This window comes from Notolabrus celidotus, unplaced genomic scaffold, assembly GCF_009762535.1.
Source record: "Notolabrus celidotus isolate fNotCel1 unplaced genomic scaffold, fNotCel1.pri scaffold_366_arrow_ctg1, whole genome shotgun sequence".
NCBI lineage: Eukaryota > Metazoa > Chordata > Actinopteri > Labriformes > Labridae > Notolabrus > Notolabrus celidotus.
In genome coordinates, this window is record NW_023260191.1 from 8,868 (window position 1) to 34,064 (window position 25,197).

Sequence of the window (25,197 nt, forward strand, 5' to 3'; positions counted from 1 at the left end):
TAAATCTGATGTCATGACGTGCCTCTTCCACGGGCTTGAGTGGTGGAAAAACAAACAGGTGCCATTGTTGGTTCGTGAGTTCAACCAGCTCCGAACCAGCGCAAGCACCAGTTCGGAAATACAACCTGGTTTGTGTTGGTTGAAAAAGGTTTGATGAGAGGGGTTATCTCCATGAACCCCTGGGGCAGTAGCTCAATCCTAAGGACTTGGCTTGGGAACCGAAGGGTCGCCGGTTCGAGTCCCAGTACGGACGAGTTTGGCAAGTGGACAGGTGGCCGGAGAGGTGCTGGTTCACTGCAGAGGTGCCCTTGAGCAAGGCACCAAACCCCCAACTGCTCTGGGTGCTCACTCTGACATCTCTCCCTAAGCATGTGTGCATTTGTATGTATATATGTGTGTGTACCATGCCCAAAAAATAGGATGAGTGAAAAATTGAATTTCCCCCCTGGGGATTAATAAAGTACCTTTCTTCTTTCTTCTTACTGGTTCACTTAGGGAAAGCCAGAACACAGCGGTGGTGGCAACGTGATGCCTGCACAGCAGTCTGCAGAAAAGACAGCTTTCCTTTTCATGCAACACTGCTGCAAGAGCAGGAACAGTGTTACGTAACTACAATTAAAGTCCTAAATTGCAAGCAGAGCAGGACTGTGAAGACATTTAACTCACTGGGACACATTGATCTGAGTACAGGAACACTTCACATGGCCCTTTACATGTGGCGGCACACAACTGGAGCACAAACACAGAGGATGACTCTTAGTTGAGTCCATTCCTGATGTGAGTCAAGTGATTCTGGATACTTCAATGTAAAGCAGTATCAAAAAGCTCTTCTCAATAGTCCTTATCTTTGTTGATTCAGGCTTGTGTTGAGATGCATCGAGAGGCTTTGTGGTTGAGTTGAACCAAGCCATGATCCTTGATTCGTGACCCAATGAAACTTTATAACGACCTAATTCCATCAGATCTGTTTCCAGTCCGTCTCTGATCCGTCACAGCACCGGATCTGATCGGTTTTCTATTCTAGTCAATGTTTAACTTCCACTGGATCCGCTCCGTTTGTTCTGGCTGTGCATCTGATCTGGCAGGTTGGAGCCCTCCAGATCAGATACACAAGACTTCTATTTGTGCCGGTGCCGGAGCACGACGCATCAATCTCAACAGAGCAGATGGAGCGGGACAGGAAGTCAGGTTTCACCAAAACAAAATGAAAAATCCGGTTAATTTTCAGAATAAAACACTCTGTTTATCACCAGATCGTATTTCACTTAACTACAACAACAACCAGAGTCATGATGAGCGGAGCCAGACCTGGAGTCAACAGTCAGAGGTTTTCAGAGACGTTGGTTTCCTGCAGCTCTAACCTTTTAATTCTTGATATTTCTTGCAGCCATCTGATGGAGAACCAGATCAGTATCATAGAGAGAGGAGCGTTCGATGAACTGAAGCTGAGAGGCTGTAAGAGCACACTCTGACACGTTCACACATTTAATCTGTGCATGCATAAAAGGTGACATTTCCACGTACTGATGCACTTTCTCATGTTTGGTTTTGTCCTTCCAGTCGCCTCAACAAAAACCGCCTCAGCCAACTCCCAGAGCTGCTGTTTCAGAAGAACGAGGCCCTGTCTCGACTGTGAGTACCGCCTCTGAAGCTTTCTGTCCTCTACCTTCAACCGACGTGTGTTTGAATTGAAGTTTGAAACCATCACATGCAGAGAAGAGTAACCGCGGCTCCTCCTGCAGCTTCAGGCCGTGTGTCGGCGAGGCTCTGGATCAAAATTGACCCATTTTTCTCACCTAGAAAAAAACACTGCAAACAGTTTCCCTTTGGACGGACTGAGGCAACACAAATCACTTTACAGAGTCCCAGGGGAGCAGGGGCAGCGCGGTCCAGCTTTAATTTGACTCACTCACACACACACACACACACACACACACACACATCACACACACACCACACACACACACACAACACAAAGAGCTTTTTTCTTGTTTAAATAACTCAAACTTGGACACAGTTGGTTACTATCGGCTAATGTGTCACCACACACACCACACACCTCACACACACACACACACACCACACACACACACACACCACCACACCACACACACACACTCACACACACACAGCTCTGAAGTCTTTGTTGTGTAGTAGAGGGAAAGTATCCGCTCCTGCCTGGAGACGCCTGGATACACACACACACACACACACACACACACAACACACACACACACACACACACAACACATACAAAACACTGCAGGAGTCAGAGCAAGCAAAGCAAACACACCAGAAGCATCTAATTAACTCTTCCCAATGACTGATTTATGACTTAAATGACAGTGAGGTGTGTGTGTGTTTTCTTACCTGTGTGTAAGTGTGTGTGTGTGTGTGTGTGTGTGTGTGTGTGATACAAAGAAACACTCTTACTTTTCCTCCGAGGGAGGAGATGAGAAAAATACAGCTAATAACTGAGAGGAGGTGTGTGTGTGTGTGTGTGTGTGTGTGTGTGTGTGTTAGGGAAAGATGCACAGAGAGAATGGGAGCGATAAATAGTAAAGAAAGTGTGTGTGTGTGAGTGTGTGTGTGTGTGTGTTTCAGCGGGGTTGTGGATGTGTGTGTCTGTCCTGATTATTTGCTGTTTGCCTTTTTGGCAATTTCACACTCTGGCTCCCATCAGGGAATGTCGAGATGGACTTGGCGTGTTCGATCAATCAGCACACACACACTAACACTAACACACTTAAACACACACTAACACAAAAAGTGGCACACACACACACATGCACACACACACACACAATGCAAAGCCATTAGCACTTCCTCCAGCAGGAGTGATTTCTTTTCCTCCTGCTGTGTTGATGGACTCTCTAAAGCCCGATATCCCCCGCAAACACACACACACACACACACACACACACACACACACACACACACACACACACACACACTGGCTGGCTGCTTTTGTTTGTGTGAATTTCCTCTCTTTGTCTAAATTACCTTCCGTACATCGGTCCCCTTTTGTCCATGTTTGGTTCTCCACATCCGTCTCTCCTCCTCCTCTTAAATCCTTTCTCTTCGGTTGTCGAGGTTTCGGTCCTGATCTGCAGATTGTATGTTTAAAAATAAACCTTCAATGTTACCTGTGGCAGCAATCAGCCATCACCATATGACCAGTGACAGGTGAAGTGAACAACATTGTTCATGTTGGTTGTCGAGGGACGAGGACCTAAACTGTGATATATTTAATCATAAAGCTCCAAATCACAACAAACATCTCCTCAGACATTCCCTCAAACAGAGCAGGTCTAGACTGTACTCTATGTTCATTACTTACAAAGACCCAAAATCAAGACCGGATCAGATCCAGTCCCATCTTCCAGACAGGACTCAGTCTGATCTCATCTTATCCACCATGAGCAGAGCACTTTGCAGCATTAGCAAGTTACAGTGGCAAGGACAAACTTCCTTAACAGGGCAGAACCTCCAGCAGGACCAGACTCATGTTAGACACACATCTGCTGAGACCGTGATGGAGAGAGGGATAGAGGGGAGATGAAGAGAGAGAGAGAGAGATGATAGTGGGAGACGGATAGTAGTAGTTGTAGCAGCTGGGAGTCTGGCACGTCCACAGCAGCAGAGATCCAGAGGAACCTACGAGACAAGGGAGCTCAGGGACTCCAGAAAGGTCTAAGAAAGAGAGAAGAGAGGGAGACAGAAGAAAGAAAAAGAGGAGGAGATATGGTGAAGGGAGTGACAGAAGGAAAGGACGGGATGAGAAAAGGAGACATGAAGAAGCAACATGGGAAAGAAAAAGGAGAGAAGTAAAGATAGACCAGAAAATAAGGAAAGAAAGACAGCCCGAAAGGAATGAATGGCAAAAGGAATAAAGAAAGGAAGAAAGTAAGGAAGACGAAAAGAGAGAAGTGAAGAAAGAAGAAAAGAAAGAAAGAAAGAAAGAAAGAAAGAAAGAAAGAAAAGAAAGAAAGAAAGAAGAAAAGAAAGAAGGAATGAAAGGAAAAAGGAAACGAAAAAAAAGAACAGAAAAGAAGGGGAAGAAGACAGCAGAAAGGAATAAAAATGATACAAAAGAAATGAGGAAAAAAACAAAGAAATGAAAGAAAGAAATAGAGAGAAAGGATGATAACAGACCCCAAAAAGGAATCTACAGCAGAGATCCAGAGGAACCTACGAGACAGGGAGCTCAGGGACTCCAGTAAAGGTCTATGGTTAGTAACTTTAATGGGACAGGAAGAGTTAAAGTGGGAGACAGGCAGAGAGAGGAGAGAGATGGAAAGACAGGATCCCAGTGTGTCCAGGACTCTTGGTTGAAATGCACCGTATCTCTCAGTAACTGAATCTTCATAACAACAGTTTTAAAGTGCCGGACTTCCCCGTGACAATACTTCAAACTTGGACCACAACCTCAGTCTAAATAAACCTGAGCCTGTTCTAATCACTGAGACCAGTCACTTCACTCCTGTTTATTTATAGACCATTACAGGTTCATGCATCTGATACCTGATCCACCTCTGAGCCAGTTGGCAAACCTCTGATTAAAACAAATTGATTCTGATCTGGCACGTTCCACACTTTCATCAGGCGGCCTGTGAGACTGCTTTAACACAAACATGCAGATCTTACAGCTGCAGCATCGGGAAGCTTTGACTCTGCAGGCTGCTCTGTGTTTGTGTCGACACATGAACTGTAATGCTTGTCAACGTGTGTGTAAGAGCTAGTTTGGACATTTCTCATTGCTTCATCCACTTCCTCTCCTTGATTTTCTCATCCCTCTCTCTTTCACTCTCCAGTCTTTTGTCGGCTCTGAGTGGCTGAGAGAAGAGTTCATTCCACACCCAGTAAAAGTCCTTTGTGTGTTTTGATGATACCCAGAGGCTGCCTGAATCTCTGCATGTGTGTGTGTGTGTGTGTGCCCCCTTCCAGTACCTCCCTTTAGCCCAGGGGGAACCCAAGAATTATGGGAGTGTAGCTAATTGTCTCTCCCTCTCTCTCACACACACACACACACTCACCTTGACCTGGACGTGAACCGTGTGGTTAGCCGGTGGAAACAGAGCTTCAGCAGGTGTGCCTTTGACCTCGGATTGATGGGATTTTTACACCCTCAGACAAACTACTCTGCAAAGTGGTTTCACTTCCTCTCAGCCCGGAGCCTCAGGAGGAGGAGGAGAAGGCGAGAGACTGTGGGCGCAGTCTTTCTAATGACCAACAGAGACCAGCTAATTGACGGTTCGTGAGCCACGCCGCAGAGATTAATGACAAAGCTGTGACTCTGCTAGCAAACAGTTACGATGTGGTGAGCCGAAATTACTCGACAACAAGTCATTAACATGGTAAAAGTGTTTGATGCTAAACACAAAGACACTCTGTGGAGAGATGGAGCTTTCAGCAAGAAAAACAAGACTGGAGTGTGTTAGTGGAGCTTATTACAAAACAGGCAGCAGCAGACAATACGAGGGGATCACTCCTCAAGTCTTTAAACTTGATTTATATGATTTATGTTCACAGTTTTTAAAAAGTAGTCCCAGTGATTCCTCGTCAGTGATCGTTCCATGGTGATGGATTCTTATCTGCCTAACATGAACCTGTCCTCATTCAGCTCTCCTTCTTCTCTGAGGTTCTCTGTGGTTCACACACCTTTAAAAATAAACACATGTCTCAACTTTGAACCCTGCTGCTATCATCACCACAGCTCAGGGTTTAAGTTTCCTTGTAGAGATCGCTAACCTAAAGTTTCTCTCACCTGCTCCACTCCTTCATCATATTACTGGACAGGATCCAAGATGGAAATCTCTGTAACCTGCAGATTTAGCATTAAACCGAAGCTAGCCACATTTTTTTGATGCTAACGAAAGCTAACGGTTTTACCTCACCTTACGGCCTACGGCAGAGGCCCTCAAGGCCCGCCGCCTGCCTATTTGTGGTCCGCAAACTGTTATTCCTTCACTCTGTGTTTTGGTCGGGTCAGACTTGTCTCCATGCCAACGATACACAGACAGCATGTTACTGGATCACTTAGAGTCCACTGCTGCAGTGCAATTTTTAACTTTCACTTTTGTTTTTGGAGCAGTCCACAAATTGGCACTTTGCCAGCTGTAGGACCCTAGAATGCACGAAAATGGCGTGTTTTAAGTTCACTGCTCATCGGCATCATAAGACGAAGCATAAGAATTTTTAAGAGACGTATCCTCAAAATTCAGAGGTAAAAACTACAAAATAAATGCACTGAAATCACCGTATCAAGCTGCAAGTACAGTTGCAGGTCCCGAGAGTCAGAACTGAACTGGGCAAAAAGGCTTTTAAAGTTTCAGCCCCGTTTCCCTGGAATAATGTGCAGAAGGACTTGAAACTGACACATCTTGTAACTCTGGGGGAATTCAAGTCACTCATAAAAGACAGAGAAACAAGCTCCATTGGATCCTGTGATTGCACTGTGTAATCATGTAACCATGTGAAACTGTGACTGTATTCTATCTGTGTTGTTTTGTGTGCTTGTTGTGTGTTGTAACCTATTTTGTGCTGCCGTCTTGGCCAGGTCACTCTTGAAAAGAGGTTTTAAATCTCAATGAGTCTCTCACCTGGTTAAATAAAGAAAGAAAGAAAGAATGAAAGCAGGACTCTTGACACATCTAGGACACAAAAACACACAACAACAAAGACATTTTAATTCAGATTTTTTGTTGTTGTTTTGAACGAAAAGGACATTTTGCTTTAAATATTACAGTATTATGGCATGTGGCTGACCGACCTCATTAAATGGACCTTTGACACATTGAAAAAATTATTTGTGGCCCTTTAAGATTTGTATGAGGGGTACCCCTGGTCTATGGTGTCAACAAGCAGAAGCAAAAAGTGCCAGAACTCTTTTCCGTGGATTGAGCCGGCCTCAAGTGGATCCTCGATGAACTGCAGTTTATAACACTTCCTCATGGGCTTCATATTTTGAGACAAGAGGTTGCTGCTTGGTTTTAGCCACATTGTTTTGATGCTAACGTGAGCTAACTGTTTTCCCTCACCTTACGGTCTATGGTGTCAACAAGCAGAAGCAAAATGTGTCTGAATTCTTTTCCTCTGATTGATTTGACATGACGTTTGATCAGTTTGTCTCTGGTGTTGCTCACATTAGTGAAAGTTAATAACCATTGTCAAGGGGTTTTGACCAATCAGAATCAAGCATCTTACACAGCTGAAAGATCAATAAGAAAGTTGTATAATAATGACACATGATACTTGTTCTGTGTGTACTTGTTCAAGCAAAACCCCCCCCCACAAAGTTTTGCAGCTCTTTGCAGCTTGCTCTTGTTTTGCGTCTGATTGTGGAGCCGAGCTGTCAGCATCACATCCTGACCGAGCTTGAATCTGTACAACAAGAGGAGAACGAGCTGACTGAGGAGGGGACGCTTCTTACCAGGTTACTCTGAAGGCGATTCATGACGGATGGGACACAGATATCAGAGTTAATATCAGGCTAACTTCCTGCAGCAAGCTAGCAAAGAGCCACATAGCCGTGTAGAGATTACCGCAGAATGATTTGACCCCTGGTTAATTTAAGGATCATCTTGAGGGTTGAATTGTTGTCATCATAACAGGAAAGTTTGAGCGTGACACGCCTTTTAAATATTGTTGCCACCAACTCTCAGCAGATAGTAAATATTTGACTAACTACTGAAGCTAATTTGCATTGGAAGTGTGCATTTAACCCCAAATAAATGCATAATGGTTCATTTAAATGTGTGCAAACAACACCAGTGCACAGTTTGTGGTGTGTGTAACCCTCTGTGTGTGCTTTGTGAACCACACAGTGGCTCTCAGGCTCATAAACAGGTTTAGCCGGCACAAAAGCGCCCACTCCTTGTGTGACTGAAGCCCCCATGAGAGAGCACAGCTGAAGTAAATCCAGAGCCAACAGAGAAAATGAAGACGTCTCTGCAGTTTGAGTAACTTCCCTCGCAGACTTCCTCTCATTAGGCAGGACTGCAGAGCCGTCCTCATTAGTGCACTTGATTGGCATTTGAGCGCGGCTAATTAACGCCGTGAGGGCTAACAGAGGTGGTGATGTCAGCTGCTCGGAGGCTAACCAGAACATGACCCTGCTGTTTAGCCGACTAATTTACTGAAGGGGAGGACGAGCACGCTGGAAGAGAAACGTCTGTGTTTGCATGTATTTGCATTTGTGCAGCATAATTGTCTCTTTTCGTGTGTGTTGCACAATCGACACACAGATCGCAGCGTGTGTTTGGAGAACAGATTTGCAGCAGGCGAGACAGAAAACAGCAATTTGCTGTTGTGATAATTCGGCAGTTTGTTTGTCTGCTGTCTCGCTGTGTTTTCAGACAACTGGATGCATTAAGTTTGAGAGAGACAGGAAACATGGGGAGTAGAGAGAGGGGAAGACATGCAGCACATGGTGTCGGCCAGGAGTTGAACCAGCCACTTCTGCGTTGAGGACTGTGGCCTCTGTTACCCCTTTTCTACCAAGGCAGTTTCAGGGCTGGTTCAAATCCAGCACTCAATTGAGAACCAGCTTTTTGTGTTTTGACTGCAAGGAGAACCAACTCCCAGCCAGGACAACAGGTTCCAGAGCAGCATCAACACTTTGCTGATCTAGAACCGTGAACCGCTTACGTCCAGGCGAGGGGTTTTTGCCATGACCAAAAAGACAAACCAAACGAGTTACTGCCATTGTCCTGCAGCGAGAAAATAACAAAGAAGAGTAGCACAGAAGTGTTGGTAAAGTTGGATTAGTTCTCTTTGGGACCTCATGTGATTCCAAAACCTAGGAGCAAGACCAGCAAGCATGCCACGTTGTCTGTCCTGGTTATTATTGTGAGGGAAAGTTCACGCTAGTGCTGCTGGGAAAAGTGGTCACGGGTACCCCTTGTTTCGACCGAGGCAGTTTCAAGGGCCAGTTCGAATCCGGCGCTCAATTGAGAACCAGTTTTTTGTGTTTTGACTGCAAGAGAACCGGCTCCCGGCCAGGAAAACAGGTTCCAGAGCAGCACCAACTCTTTGCTGGTCTAGAACTGCGAACCGCTTTCATCCCGGCAAAGGGGTTTTTGCCGTGACCGAAAAGACAAACCGAACGAGTTTCCGCCATTTTCCTGCAGCAAAAAAATAACAAAGAAAGGTAGCACAGAAGTGTTGGTAAATTTGGATTAGTTCTCTTCTACCTCTTTTCCACCAACGTGAACCAGGTTGTATTTCCGGGCTGGTGCTTGCACTGGTTCAGAGCTGCTTGAACTTGCTAACAAACGTGGCCCTCGTTTGATTTCCGCCCGCTTGAGCCAGTGGAAGAGGCACGTCATGACGTCAGATTTACATGACCGCTTTTCCCAGCAGCGCTAGCGTGAACTTTCCCTCACAACAACAACGATGGTGGACAACGGCAGCTTGTCTCCTCTGGTGACCACTGCTTTGCCTTGGAATCCATTAGTCTAGTTTGGGCGCTGGTGGCCTAGCGGTCTAAGCGCCTCGCATACAGAAGCTACAGTCCTCGTCGCAGGGATCGCCGGTTTCGATTCCCGGCTGGTTGACCATTTCCTGCATGTCTTCCCCCGCTCTCTACTCCCCACATTTCCTGTCTCTCTTCAGCTGTCCTATAAAATAAAGGCAAAAAGGCCCAAAAATATAACTTTTAAAATAAAAGGAGTCCATTAGTCCTTTCTAATTTTTCGCTGCAGGACAATGATGGAAACACATTTGGTTTGTGTTTTTGATCACCGCAACCCCGCCCCTCCCCCCTGACGTAAGCGGGTTGCGGTTCTAGACCAGCAAAGAGTCGGAGCTGCTCTGGAACCATTTTTTTTCCCAGCTAGGAGCCGGTTCACTCACTGTCGAAACATGAATAAAACGTTTTCGATTGAGCGCCGGCTCAGAATCGGCCCTGAAACTGCCTCGGTTGAAAAGGGGTACATGTGATTAGGAAAACCCAGGAGCAAGACCAGCAAGCGTGCTACGTTGTCCACCATCGTTATTATTGAGAGGGAAAGTTTGCACTAGAGCTCCTAGGAAAAGTGGTCACGTGGAGGTGAGGTCATGACGTGGATCTTCCACAGGCTTGAATGAGTAGAAAAACAAACTGGTGCTGAGTTGGTTCGCAAGTTGAACCAGCTCCGAACCAGCGCGAGCATCCAGCCCAGAACTAGAACCAGGTTTACCCAGTGTCTGAAAATACGTGTGTAGCAGTGTGAGATTCAGAACAGAGAAAAATGCAGAGACTGTTGCTAATGTTTTCTTCTTCTTTTGCTGTCTTATGCAGTTAGCATTCTTCTTCTTCTGTTACTTCATGCGGTTAGCAAACAGCTTTAAGATGCTCTACAGCCACCGCCTGGTGGGGATACGGTGTTACAACCAGGCACCGATATAAATGATGAAAAATTGTACTTTTAAAAGTAACTCTCCGATTTTTATAAAGTGAACAAATATTCGAAAATCATTGCCCATCCCTAGTTTGCGGTGGTCTAAAAGGGGTATATGTGGGGCGCTTAGAGTGCTAGGCCACCATGCATGAAGTTTATACAGTTTGTGTGAAAGTATGTAATCTCCAGCTGCAAGTCTATCGCCTTCACATTGTCTGGAAACCTCCTTAAAGCAAGTCTTAACTCATTGACAACTGGCTGCAAGAATATTGACTTAGACTATCTCAAAGCAGGAGAGTTCATTTGGACTCTCGTCGTCAACACGGCTCAGATGATCCGCGTTGGAGGCGCCGTATGTTTACGTTATCCCCCAGTGCTTCTCTCCCATGTTAAAACCCAACACATGAAACAAACTGTTCCAAAGGGCTTCGGATGGAAAGTGTCCAGCCGACAGCAGATATGTCAGCGTGTGTTCAGTCCATTTGCACATGCATACGTTTTTATATTTACATTATCTGCAGGAGTCGAATCAGTCATCGCAGAACACACACAGAAGCAGGACTTTCCCATATTTTGAGTTTCCTCAAAGCCGGGGTTCTGGGGACGCTCCCCGCTGTTTGTGGAAACAGCTTCAGTCTGAAAATCAGGACGGACGGCATCGCTCCCTCCTCCGCTGTTATTCCTCCGCACAGCGTGTGTGTCTGCTCGCAGTGTGTTTGTGGGAGGTAGGGACAGGAGCGGGGATTTCTCCTGTCATGTCCGTCCAAAGTAAAGACGACTCGGTGAGAGCAGACTGAATGCATGAAGGGAGGAAAATGCAACATTACCAGCAGCCAATCAGTGACGTTAGAGCAGAACTGAGACGGGTATTAGAGGAAGGAGTGATGGGAAGTCAAAATGCACAAAACAGGGCTGCACAAGATCGAAAAATAAGATATTTTTAGAACTTATAATTTAAAAAAAACCATCTCATACTGCATGTGAGTTACAGTGGCAAGGACAAACTTCCTTTAACAGGCAGAAACCTCCAGCAGGACCAGACTCATGTTAGACACACATCTGCTGAGACCGTGTTGGAGAGAGGGATAGAGGGAGATGAAGAGAGAGAGAGAGATGATAGTGGGGAGACGGATAGTAGTAGTTGTAGCAGCTGGAGTCTGGCACGTCCACAGCAGCAGAGATCCAGAGGAACCTACGAGACAAGGGAGCTCAGGGACTCCAGAAAGGTCTAAGAAAAGAGAGAAGAGAGGGAGACCAGAAGAAAGAAAAAGAGGAGAAGAAATGGGGAAGGAATGACAGAAGGAAAGGACGGGATAAGAAAAGGAGATAAAAAGGATGAAGAAACATGGAAAGAAAAGAGAGAAAGAAAGAAAAATGAAGGAATGAAAGAAGGAAAGGACGGGATAAGAAAAGGAGACACATGATGAAGAAATGAAGAAACAAGGAAAGAACAAAGAGAGAAAGAAAGAAAGGATAGAACAGAAAAGAAGGAAAGAAAGAGCAGAAAGGAATCAAAGGAAAAAGGATAAAAGAATGAAAGAAAGGAACAGAAAAGAATGAAAGCAAAATGAATGAAAGAAAGAAGAGAAAGAAAGAATAACTGACCCAAAAAAGGAATCTACAGCAGAGATCCAGAGGAACTTATGAGACAAGGGAGCTCAGGGACTCCAGAAAGGTCTAAGAAAAGAGAGAAGAGAGGGAGACCAGAAGAAAGAAAAAGAGGAGAATAAATAGTAAAGGAATGACAGAAGGAAAGGACAGGATAAGAAAAGGAGACATAAATGATGAAGAAACATGGAAAGAACAAAGAGAGAAACAAAGAAAGAAAGGAAGGAAAGGAAAAGGGAATGAAAGAAAGAAAAGAACACAAAAGAAGGAAAGAAAGACAGCAGAAAGGAATCAAAGGAAAGAAGGAATAAAAGGAATAAGAAAGAAAGAAAGAAAGAGGAAAAAACAAAGGAAAGGAAGAAGAAAAGAGAGAAGTGAAAAGAAAGAAAGAAAGAAAGAAAGACCCAAAAAAGGAATCTACAACAGAGATCCAGAGGAACCTACGAGACAAGGGAGCTCAGGGACTCCAGAAAGGTCTATGGTTAGTAACTTTAATGGGACAGGAAGAGTTAAAGTGAGAGACAGGCAGAGAGAGGAGAGAGAGGGAAAGACAGGATCCCAGTGTGTCAGTCTAAGCCTATAGCAGCATAACTAAGACCTGGTCCAAGCCTGATCCAGCTCTAACTATAAGCTTTATCAAAAAGGAAAGTTTGAAGCCTACTCTTAAAAGTAGAGAGGGTGTCTGCCTCCCGGACCCTGACTGGTACATGATTCCAAAGGAGAGGAAAGGCTCGACCTCCCATACTACTTTTAGAGACTTTAGGTACGATGATCAGGCCTGCATGTTGGGAGCGTAGAGTTCTAGAGAGGTCTCTTCCTCGTTCTAGTCAGTACTCAAGCTGAGGTATTTTGGACCAACATGTCATCTTGCTTTGTCCACAGGGGGCGCCAAATTCAACACTACCTGAAAGTTCCTCACTGCAGCTTTAAGACGGTTTATAACACAAAGTGGTCACTGCGGTTTACTTGAACTTCCTTTACTTCACACAAAAAGGAAGTGAAACTGAAGCGAGAGACGGAGAGCAAGAGAAAAAGAGAAGTGAAAGAGAGTCTTCACCTTCTTTTGTCCCATCATGTCATGAACCCTTTCAGGTCAGCGGCTGTGTGGGTCGTATTCATTCACACACTGTTGTTGTGTTTGTGCACATGTGAGTTTGTCACGCATGTGCTGCAGAGTGTTTGTGGTGTAACATGCTCGGGTTGTGTTGCATTACGGTGGGGGCGGCCATGTTTCTTCTGCCCACAATGTGTGAGAGAGCATGTGTGTGTGTGAGTGTGAGTGTGGTTTTGCTCCCTTCGTGCTGGGTCTGAGTGTGTGTGTGTGTGTGTGTAAGCTTCCTCCCTGCTGCTCTGCGGTCGCCTCAAACAAAAGAGAAATAAAGGGGAAGTAAAACAAGATGATTTTCTTTCACTTCCTTTTTCTGTTTTTCACCTTTTTGGTCAAAATATTTACGACTCTTTGAATTTTGTTTAAAAGTTGCTTGAATGCAAACTCCAGGGGAAAAGTTTGAAGCTTGAAAAACAGCCGACATCGTTGAGGATCAGACTGATTGTCTGTCTTTTGTGCGGCATATTTTAAAACCCTGGTTTATCTTCCATTACGTGCGTGTGTGTGTGTGTGTGTGTGTGTGTGTGCAGGTCTTCTCAGGGTCGTCCTCTCTTGCGTTGGTTTCCTGGTTAACCACACTTGTCTTCTCTCTGATTCTGCATCACTCCGGTTATTTACTCCCTTTTCCTTCCTCACATCTGGTCTGACTTAAAACCCTCTCTTCTTCCTCCTCCTCCTGCTTCTTACTTTCGTTTTCTCCTCTCTCTCTTCCCTCCCTGTGGTCATCCGTCTCTTCTCCTCTGTCCTTCCTTTTTGAGGAGCTGATAACTTATTTAAGCAGTTTGTTCAGTGTGTGTTTGTGTGTGTCAGACTGAGGAGGGGACCAGACTGTCACCATCAAATATTGAACATGTTGTTTCTCAGAATCTGTCTGCTGACCCTCCTGGATGAGGGTCAAACATGACGGTTCCTGTGTGTGTTTGTTTGTTTATGTGAGCATGAGTGAGTTTCATGTATGACCTGTAAATAACTTGAAACTAAAACCACCACAGAAGCTCCAACGTCTTCAACTTTTGTTGTTTCCCTTTTTTTTTAAAGGTGACATATCATGCAAAATGGACTTTTTAATGGTTCTTTACCTAAAATATATGTGTCCCTGTCTACAAACCCCCCGAGAATGAAAAAAATCCATTCTGCCCCTGTTCTGATTTCTCCACCTTTCTGTAAATGTGAAACCAGCCGTTTCAGACTTCAGTGTTTTTGTTACGTAACAACAATATCCGGTCTGTAACAGGAAGTCAGAGCTCGGAGCTTGTTCAGCCCATAGACTGTATAAAATACAACTCAACCCCTCCTCCGTTTTTCATTCCCTGCACACATGTGTGCTAACAAGGAGCTTAGGAGGGAGGCATGCTAGTTGTAGGCTGTCTTAATAAACACAAAGGTTGGTTTTACTCCCCACGTCTGCAGATTTGAAGATCTAGTGGATGATTTTTATTTATCATGGATAAGTGCTAGCGCTAGTTAGCATAGCTACATAGCTACATGTTGGTAGCTGTAGCTGTGTACCAAGACACACGTCTACATACTGACAAATAAAACAACAAGAAACACTAAATCTGTGACCAATCCTTCAGAAAAGGTCCCGCTGCCTTTCTGGCAGAGGTCGGTTTGACTCCCCACGTCTGCAGATTTGAAGATCTAGTGGATGATTTCTATTTGTCATGGATAAGTGCTAGCGCTAGTTAGCATAGCCACATAGCTACATGTTCGTAGCTGTGTACCAAGACACACGTCGACATACTGGTAAATAAAACAACAAGAAACACTAAATCTGTGACCAATCCTTCAGAAAGGTCCTGCTGCAGGCGCCTCTCCGTCAGGATCAGATTCTGGATCAGATTCAGAGGGTTGAAGTAACGTGATCTCTGAGCAGCCGTGTATATTCAGCCAACATGTAAACATTAGATCAACGTGCTGGAGAGCCGAGGCACATCCACTTCCTGAGGGGGCGTGGTCAGAGAGAAAACAGAGTGTTCTGAGGAGGACTGAAGAAGAGGGTTTTTCAGGCAGACCAGAATCTGATTTCAAAGTGTTTTTTTGAGCATAAACTTTAAAGACATGTTTTGGGGACCTCTTAGACCAATATATGTTGATGAAAAAAGCGTGATATGTCACCTTTAAGTTATATTTTTGAGCATTTTGATAGAACAGCCGAAGACAGGAAGGACATAGGACATGTGTGGAGTAGAGAGTGAGTGAAGACATGGAGTAAGGGGGGCGTGGCAGGGAGTCGAACAAGGTACCGCTGTGACAAGGACTTTAACCTCTGTACGTGGGCCGCATGCCTAAACCACTAGGCCACTCGGCGCCACAATATTTGCTATATTTAGTTTGTTCTGACCGAATTTTACAGCCATGACGTAGTAAAATAAAAACAAGTGTGTCATGTATTACAGCTGGAGACAGGCTATTACAGACTATAGACAGGTCTTGTTTCCCAAAGTTTTATTGCAGAAGTGCACAGTGAAGGGATAGCTGGTGGGGGTCCTGGGGTACTGAGGGAGGGATCCAGACGGTGGTGACCAGGCAGGTGAGTGAGGAAGGTGGCAGAGCTGGGTGCAGATGGGTCCTGAAGGCAGGAAAAACGGGTGTCAGGTGGGTTGAAGGTGAGTGGACAAAAACTGGCAAAAAGCTATGCAAAAGTTCTCTCAATAAGAGCTGGACTTGGCAACTAAACAAACAAACTGTGTAGGCACAGTGATCCAGAAGGGACTGTTTTTAGGTCGGGAACGTTTTTTTTTTATGTCCGCATAAAAAAGCAGGGTAGCTTTGTTTGTTGATGGATTCAGCATTTCACATTCTTGCTTGAATGCCTTTAATAAAGAGGTTAAAGCAGTTATTCTGTGTGCTTTTAGTGCGTTTACAGTGGATTTGGGTTCTTTTGGTGCTGCCATTCAAGCCTTTTTAAGTCGGGCTCAAAATCAGATGGAACCTCGAGGTATATCTGGAAATTTCTTGACCTGACCGAACCTAACCCGAGTTTGACCTCCTGCTGGGAGAGAGGGAGAAATGGAGAGGTGACAGGCAGAAGACGAGCAGGGACGGAGTGGGAAAGTTTACCTTTCTCACCCTCCGCCGTGAGCGGGGAGCGAGGGATGGAGGGAGGGAGGGATGGAGGAGGAGGATATTAGATCGACAGCAGAGACGGCAGAACAATGAGAGGCTGAGGAGGAGCGAGGGAGGACGAAACAGACGACAGACCGAGAGAGAGAGAGAGAGAGAGGGAGCAAATATTATGAGACTACCTACTGGGCACACACACACACACACACACACACACACACACACACACACACACACACACACACACACACACACACACACACGCACCTCCAGCTGTGACCAGTCTGTGTTTCCCTCCAGTAAACATCATATCCAGCCTGCTCGTGTCCTGGCAACAGATATCCTGACAACCTGATGAGAAAGCATCTTTAATATTGCAGTGTGTGTGTGTTTGTGTGTGTGTGTGTGTGTGTCTGTGTGTGTAGACATAAGTGAAGGACAGAGCTCTATTATGATACCTCTTGTATGTTTGTATTGATACAGACAGGACTCAGTCTGATCTCATCTTAATCCACCATGAGCAGAGCACTTTGCAGCATTTAGCAAGTTACAGTGGCAAGGACAAACTTCCTTTAACAGGCAGAAACCTCCAGCAGGACCAGACTCATGTTAGACACACATCTGCTGAGACCGTGTTGGAGAGAGGGATAGAGGGAGATGAAGAGAGAGAGAGATGATAGTGGGGAGACGGATAGTAGTAGTTGTAGCAGCTGGAGTCTGGCACGTCCACAGCAGCAGAGATCCAGAGGAACCTACGAGACAAGGGAGCTCAGGGACTCCAGAAAGGTCTATGGTTAGGAACTTTAATGGGACAGGAAGAGTTAAAGTCAGAGACAGGCAGAGAGAGGGAAATACAGGATCTTAGAATGTCAGTTCCCCTGGCAGTCCAAGCCTATAGCAGTCTAATCTTATAGCAGTCTAGGTCTATAGCAGTATAGGCCTATAGCAGTCTAATCTTATAGCAGTCTAGGTCTGTAGCAGTCTAAGCCTGTAGCAGTCTAGGTCTATAGCAGTATAGGCATATAGCAGTCTAGAGCTATAGCAGTCTAAGCCTGTAGCAGTCTAGGTCTATAGCAGTATAGGCTTATAGCAGTCTAAGTCAATAGCAGTCTAAGCCTGTAGCAGTCTAGGTCTATAGCAGTATAGGCTTATAGCAGTCTAAGTCTATAGCAGTCTAGGTCTATAGCAGTCTAAGCCTATAGCAGTCCAGGTCTATAGCAGTATAGGCTTATAGCAGTCTAGGTCTATAGCAGTATAGGCTTATAGCAGTCTAGGTCTATAGCAGTATAGGCATATAGCAGTCTAGGTCTATAGCAGTCTAATCCTATAGCAGTCTAAGTCTATAGCAGTATAGGCATATAGCAGTCTAGATCTATAGCTGTCTAAGCCTATAGCAGTCTAGGTCTATAGCAGTCTAAGCCTATAGCAGTCCAGGTCTATAGCAGTATAGGCTTATAGCAGTCTAGGTCTATAGCAGTATAGGCATATAGCAGTCTAGGTCTATAGCTGTCTAAGCCTATAGCAGTCTAGGTCTGTAGCAATCTAAACCTATAGCAGTCTAGGTGTATAGCAGTCTAAGCCTACAGCAGTCTAGGTCTATAGCAGTATAGAATTATAGCAGTCTAAGTCTATAGCAGTCTAGGCCAATAGCAGCCTAAGCCTATATCAGCATAACTAAGAGCTGGTCCAAGCCTGATCCAGCTCTAACTATAAGCTTTATCAAAAAGGAAAGTTTGAAGCCTACTCTTAAAAGTAGAGAGGGTGTCTGCCTCCCGGACCCTGACTGGTAGATGATTCCAAAGGAGAGGGGCCTGATAGCTGAAGGCTCGACCTCCCATACTACCTTCAGAGACTTTAGGTACGAGGAGCTGACCTGCATGTTTGGAACAACATCTGCTCATTCTCTGGACTCTGTTTCCTGAAGAGAGCAGGACACCAGGCTCTGTTTTGTTCTGCCTCTGCTGAACAGATAAAGGAGTAATCCTGACAAACAGAACTCAAAGCCTCGGACAAACACTGGATTTCTGCTGCACATATTCCTGAGCGGATCCGGAGCTTACTGGACGTGAACAGAGACAAACACAGAGACAGAAATACGCGGTTAGTCCGGGTTCACTGGCTCTGAGCTCTCTCTCTGAAATGAAGCAGAAAAACTGGATGTGCTACTGGACTTCCCTTTTCTCGTCTGTCTCTTCCTATCAGACCTCAAAACCCTCGCTCTGACTCATCGTGTGTCTCTGTCACAGCTTCTCTTTCTGTTTCATCTTCCTGTTTCTCTCTGTGCCACACTTCCTCTATTCTCTCCCTCCCTCTGTTCTCACACTCTGTATATCCTTCATCACCTCCTCCTGCGGTTGCTTCCTGTCCCAGACACCGCAGAGCTTAAAGCTTCAACAACACGGTGATACTTCTGGTTTCATCTCAGACCTCAGACCTCGGTGTCAGGCGGGGTTTGAGTCTTGTTTCGTGCTGCTGATGTGTTTCACTCTGAGCCGTCTTGCTGCCTCTAACCGCTGACCTCTCTGTAGCACTTCCTCTTGGTTTGGCCACACAGAGGAGAGCGCTGGTTTACCACTGAAATGTTGACAGACTGATCGGAGACAGATTGGCTGCTCTGATGACATCCCGGGTTGCTACCTTGAAGGAATGCAAAGCTCACTGCGATTAAAGAAACAGATGAAAAATATAGACCCAAAGCTGCCAAATGAAACATGTTGCACACGTCTCTAAACGGCATGGACTATAATTATCTCTGTTATAACCTCAGAGTCTAATAAGAGCTGCAGACTCTGGGGAAACTATCTGAGAAACTTCACTTTAACATTTTTTACTAAAGGCGTTTCTTATGGGGCGCCATTTGTAGAGTTGTTCACACTGAAAATAACATCAACATTTCTCCACATCTAGCTCCAAAACTTCATGAAAATGTAGAGTGAATTTTTAAAAGTCACTTTTAATCACATTTAGAGGAATATTAGTGATCTTCTTCACATTTAATTTTGTTGTGAAAAATATATTAAGTTAAAATAATTGTTAAATCTAAATGCTAAATCTAAATCTAAATGTTAAATCTAAATATTAAATCTAAATTTAAATGTTAAATCTAATTTAAGGCTCAGATAGCGTTGAGAAATTTAGATTTAGATTTAGCACTTAGATTTAGATTTAACATTTATATTTATATTTCACATTTATATTTAACATTTATATTTATATTTAATATTTATATTTATATTAACATTTAGATTTATATTTAACATTTAGATTTATATTTAATATTTAGATTTAGATTTAACATTTAGATTTAGATTTAACATTTAGATTCAGATTTAACATTTAGATTCAGATTTAACATTTAGATTTAGATTTAATATTTAGATTTAGATTAACATTTATATTTAGATTTAACATTTATATTTAGATTTAACATTTATATTTATATTTTATATTTATATTTATATTCAACATTTATATTTATATTTAATATTTATATTTAACATTTAGATTTAACATTTAGATTTAACATTTAGATTTAGATTTAACATTTAGATTTAGATTTAACATTTAGATTTAGATTTAATGTTTATATTTATATTTAACATTTAGATTTAGATTTAACATTTATATTTATATTTAATATTTAGATTTAGATTTAACATTTAGATTTAATATTTAGATTTAGATTTAATACAGATTTAGATTTAACATTTATATTTATATTTAACATTTTTATTTATATTTAATATTTATATTTAACATTAAGATTTAGATTTAACATTTAGATTTAGATTTAACATTTATATTTATATTTATATTTAATATTTATATTTATATTTAACATTTATATTTAGATTTAACATTTAGATTTAGATTTAACATTTAGATTTAACATTTAGATTTAGATTTAACATTTAGATTTAACATTTAGATTTAGATTTAACATTTAGATTTAGATTTAACATTTAGAATAATATGCATCCGGCTGAGAGTCTCCAGTTAACAGGGTCGCTGTTTAAACCAAAACACCGTCCGATCTAGTAGTATCGCATTTACTTTGTTTTTCCTCCATACGTCACTGGCCTGATTTACACAATCTACCCGGGACTTCAGCCCGTGGTCCAAACGCAGACAACAATGGGGGACCAGGAACCTTTTAGTTCAGGATGAAGTAGTTCTGGGGGCTAAAAGACCCTGGGACTCTTGGTTGAAATGCACCTTTAGGAGATGGAAACTTGACACCACAGCCTGGGCTTGTTTATCGTCCAATTTACATCACCAGAACTTCACGTACAGACAGATAAATGTGTCTGGATCCGGTCGGGTCGGTGTTGTCTGCCGCCCCGGCTGACACCTGACCACGTAGACTTGCTTCTGGTCACTGTGAGTCTGAAATATGTGTTGCAGTAAATCCACATGTTGCACTTAGAGCCTTTGATTTATATGACCAGGCGTCTGCAGAGATGATTTATATGAGCCTCTCTCAGCGTGTTAATGTTGTATATGCATTTATATGACCTGTAGCTATTCAACATGATGTGGGGGAAATTGATCAACAGTTAAAAAAGGACTATACCATCACATCACATATCAATAGTTGCTTTTACCAGACTTGGTCTAAATCCAGAGTCCAGTTGTCGTCTCCTGGTCTGGTGGTGAAACAGCAGTGTCTGTTTTATCAGCAGTGGAGGTCTCAGACAGTAAGTGGGTGTTTCCTCCTCCTCGGTCAGCCTCTCTGGTTTGACCCTGACGTTAATGGAGTGTGTCTGAGGTCCTCCAGGGCAGCCTGTGATGATGTACATCCTCCTCTGTGGTCAACACACACACACACACACACACACACACACTCACACACACATTATTTCATCCCTCTTGTCTTGCTTTTATCAGGTGTAAGCTGCTGTACTTATTGATCCTTCATCTCCTCCTCCATCTTTGAGTTGAAGCGATGTCTCTCTCTCGCCGCCCGTCTTTATTCCGGTTGTGTCGTTGCTCATGTGACTCTGTGGTCTGAGGGATCTGGTCGTCCCAGATCCCCCCGAGGCTGGAGGAAGGAACTGCATTAAGATAAAGAGGAACTGGTACTTAGATTGGTATGACTGGAATCGTTAATGGTGCGTGTCAGCCAGAGAGTAAAGTGGACTTAAGGGGGTTAAGAGGCAGAGTTAGACCCTGACACATGAGGGTACAACAGGAAGAGGAATGAGGACACAGGAATGAAAGATCTGGGGTTCAGATGTGAAGTTCATTGTTAACCGACCACGAACCCATGATGTCTTATCTAATCATTCTACTCTTCTTCTCTGAATTCTTCTCTCTCTGTGTTTCTTTGTTCTTCAGAGATGTGAGTGAGAATTTCATCCACGCCATCCCAAGGAGAGCCTTCAGAGGAGCAACGGACCTCAAAAACCTGTACGTGGAAGTATACACACAAAAACTAAAAACAGAGGATATATAAAGAAAACTGGCATCATCCACTGCATTAAACACAGACATGACTCTGTAGTGGAAGTCACTGCATTAAACACAGATATGACTCTGCAGTGGAAGTCACTGCATTAAAAACAGACATGACTCTGTAGTGGAAGCCACTGCATTATAAACAGACATGACTCTGTAGTGGAAGTCACTGTATTAAAAACAGTCATGACTCTGTAGTGGAAGTCACTGCATTAAAAACAGTCATGACTCTGTAGTGGAAGTCACTGCATTAAAAACAGACATGACTCTGTAGTGGAAGTCACTGCATTAAACACAGACATGACTCTGTAGTGGAAGTCACTGCATTAAACACAGACATGACTCTGTAGGGGAAGTCACTGCATTAAAAACAGACATGACTCTGTAGTGGAAGTCACTGCATTAAACACAGACATGACTCTGTAGTGGAAGTCACTGCATTAAAAACAGACATGACTCTATAGTGGAAGTCACTGCATTAAAAACAGACATGACTGTAGTGGAAGACACTGCATTATAAACAGACATGACTGTAGTGCAAATCACTGCATTAAAAACAGACATGACTCTGTAGTGGAAGTCACTGCATTAAACACAGACATGACTCTGCAGTGGAAGTCACTGCATTAAAAACAGACATGACTCTGTAGTGGAAGTCACTGCATTGAAAACAGACATGACTCTGTAGTGGAAGTCACTGCATTAAAAACAGACATGACTCTGTAGTGGAAGTCACTGCATTAAAAACAGACATGACTCTGTAGTGGAAGACACTGCATTATAAACAGACATGACTCTGTAGTGCAAATCACTGCATTAAAAACAGACATGACTCTGTAGTGGAAGTCACTGCATTAAACACAGACATGACTCTGCAGTGGAAGTCACTGCATTAAACACAGACATGACTCTGTAGTGGAAGTCACTGCATTATAAACAGACATGACTCTGTAGTGGAAGTCACTGCATTAAACACAGACATGACTCTGTAGTGGAAGTCACTGCATTAAACACAGACATGACTCTGTAGTGGAAGTCACTGCATTAAAAACAGATATGACTCTGTAGTGGAAATCACTGCATTATAAACAGACATGACTCTGTAGTGGAAGTCACTGCATTAAACACAGACATGACTCTGCAGTGGAAGTCACTGCATTAAACACAGACATGACTCTGTAGTGGAAGTCACTGCATTATAAACAGACATGACTCTGTAGTGGAAGTCACTGCATTAAACACAGACATGACTCTGTAGTGGAAGTCACTGCATTAAACACAGACATGACTCTGTAGTGGAAGTCACTGCATTAAAAACAGACATGACTCTGTAGTGGAAGTCACTGCATTAAAAACAGACATGACTCTGTAGTGGAAGTCACTGCATTAGAAACAGACATGACTCTGTAGTGGAAGTCACTGCATTAAAAACAGACATGACTCTGTAGTGGAAGTCACTGCATTAAAAACAGACATGACTCTGTAGTGGAAGTCACTGCATTAAAAACAGACATGACTCTGTAGTGGAAGTCACTGCATTAAAAACAGACATGACTCTGTAGTGGAAGTCACTGCATTAAAAACAGACATGACTCTGTAGTGGAAGTCACTGCATTAGAAAAACAGACATGACTCTGTAGTGGAAGTCACTGCATTAAAAACAGACATGACTCTGTAGTGGAAGTCACTGCATTAAAAACAGACATGACTCTGCAGTGGAAGTCACTGCATTAAAAACAGACATGACTCTGTAGTGGAAGTCACTGCATTAAACACAGACATGACTCTGTAGTGGAAGTCACTGCATTAAAAACAGACATGACTCTGTAGTGGAAGTCACTGCATTAAAAACAGACATGACTCTGTAGTGGAAGTCACTGCATTAAAAACAGACATGACTCTGTAGTGGAAGTCACTGCATTAAAACAGACATGACTCTGTAGTGGAAGTCACTGCATTAAAAACAGACATGACCTGTAGTGGAAGTCACTGCATTAAAAACAGACATGACTCTGTAGTGGAAGTCACTGCATTAAAAACAGACATGACTCTGTAGTGGAAGTCACTGCATTATAAACAGACAGGACTCTGTAGTAGAACTCACTGCATTAATAACTCTGAGTGTTTTGATAGATATTTGGTGGACTAACTGGTTTTAATCATCCTGGTTTCCTCTGTTACCAGTCAGCTGGATAAAAACCACATTAGCTGTATAGAGGAGGGGGCGTTCAGAGCTCTGCGGTCTCTGGAAGTACTGTGAGTATCTTATCAATAACTGTACATTAAACCACGCTGCTGTGTCACATTTAAATGTCTCCCCTCCGTCCTCTCCTCTTCCTCTCGCTCTCTCTCCTCCCTCTTCCTCTAATGCCTCTATGTCTCTCTCTCTTCTAGCACGCTGAACAACAACAACATCAGCAGTATTCCAGTCTCCAGTTTCAACCACATGCCGAAGCTCCGCACCTTGTGAGTCCTGCGACTTGATGCACTACATTACCCAGAATTCCACAGTGCTTATTCCTGGAAACAGAACCCTAAAGAGATATAACTTATTTTTTATCTGATTTCTTTCTCCACTTTCTTTCATCTTTTTCCTCTTTCATTTTTTCTCCTGGTTCAATTCCTTTCCTGTGTACTACTTCCTTACTTCCTTCCCTTTTTCTCACTTTGTCATATCCCTCCTTTATCCACTCCTTCCCTTGCTTTCCCTCACTTCTTCTTTTCATGTCTTCTTCTCTTCCCTTTTTTTAACCTTATACACTTCCCTTCCTCGCTTCCTTGCTACCTCCCTTCCTCCCTCCATCCTCATCTTCTCTTCTCTTTTCTTTTCCCATCCCTCTCTCTTTACCTTTGTTTCTTCCATTTCCTTTCCCCTTAACCACTTCCCTTCCTTGCTTCCTTGCTTCCTCGCTTCCCTCGCTTCCTCCCTCCATCCTCATCTTCTCCATTGACGTCTGCATTCACCTCCTACCTCTGCCCATATCTTTGTTCCATTTTCATATTTCCTCACCTCTCTTCCTAACCTCCTCATCTCCTCTTATTTCTTTCCCCACCCCTCTCTTCACCTTCATTCCTTCCCTTTCCTTTTCACCTTATCCACTTCCCTACCTCACTTTCTCCTCCCTCCATCCTCAACTTCTCCTTTGACATATGCATTCACCTCCTACCTCCGCCCATTCCTCACCTCTCTTCCTAACCTCCTAACCTCCTCATCTTCTCCTCTCTTTTCTTCTCCCATCCCTCTCTCTTCACCTCCGTTTCTTCCCTCCTTCCCTCCCTCCTCAGTCGTCTCCACTCTAACTCTCTGCGGTGTGACTGTCACCTGGCCTGGCTGTCTCCGTGGTTGCGGCAGCGGGCGGCGTTGGGCCTGTACACTCAGTGCAGCTCTCCCCCGACGCTGAGGGGCCTCAACCTCGCCGAGCTGAGGAAGAGCGACTTCGCCTGCTCGGGTACGGAAACAGCAAAGTGACAAAAACGAGCAGAGGTCAAAGTTCAGCTGATGTCTGATCACTTCCTGTCGTTTGTAGGACACGGAGGAAGCGCCTTCGTCCAGCCGTGGCATCCGGCGTCGGGATC

At 43.7% G+C, this 25,197-nt stretch overlaps 1 protein-coding gene and 1 long non-coding RNA gene across 2 annotated transcripts; one reads left to right on the forward strand and one right to left on the reverse strand.

Annotated features, from left to right (window-relative positions):
- Positions 1-1,496: 1,496 nt before the first annotated feature.
- Positions 1,497-25,192, forward strand: LOC117809704 (slit homolog 1 protein-like; the record flags this gene model as incomplete). The annotated part of the gene is made up of 7 exons (XM_034679171.1): positions 1,497-1,507; positions 1,561-1,632; positions 21,502-21,573; positions 23,806-23,877; positions 24,016-24,087; positions 24,907-25,070; positions 25,149-25,192. Coding segments are annotated over exons 1-7 (507 nt in total), but the record flags the coding sequence as incomplete, so codon positions are not given.
- LOC117809705 lies at positions 15,532-18,338 on the reverse strand. The gene is made up of 2 exons (XR_004630609.1): positions 18,038-18,338; positions 15,532-15,670 (listed from the first exon to the last, which is right to left on the reverse strand). It is a non-coding gene; the product is annotated as an uncharacterized LOC117809705 (long non-coding RNA).
- Positions 25,193-25,197: the final 5 nt, after the last annotated feature.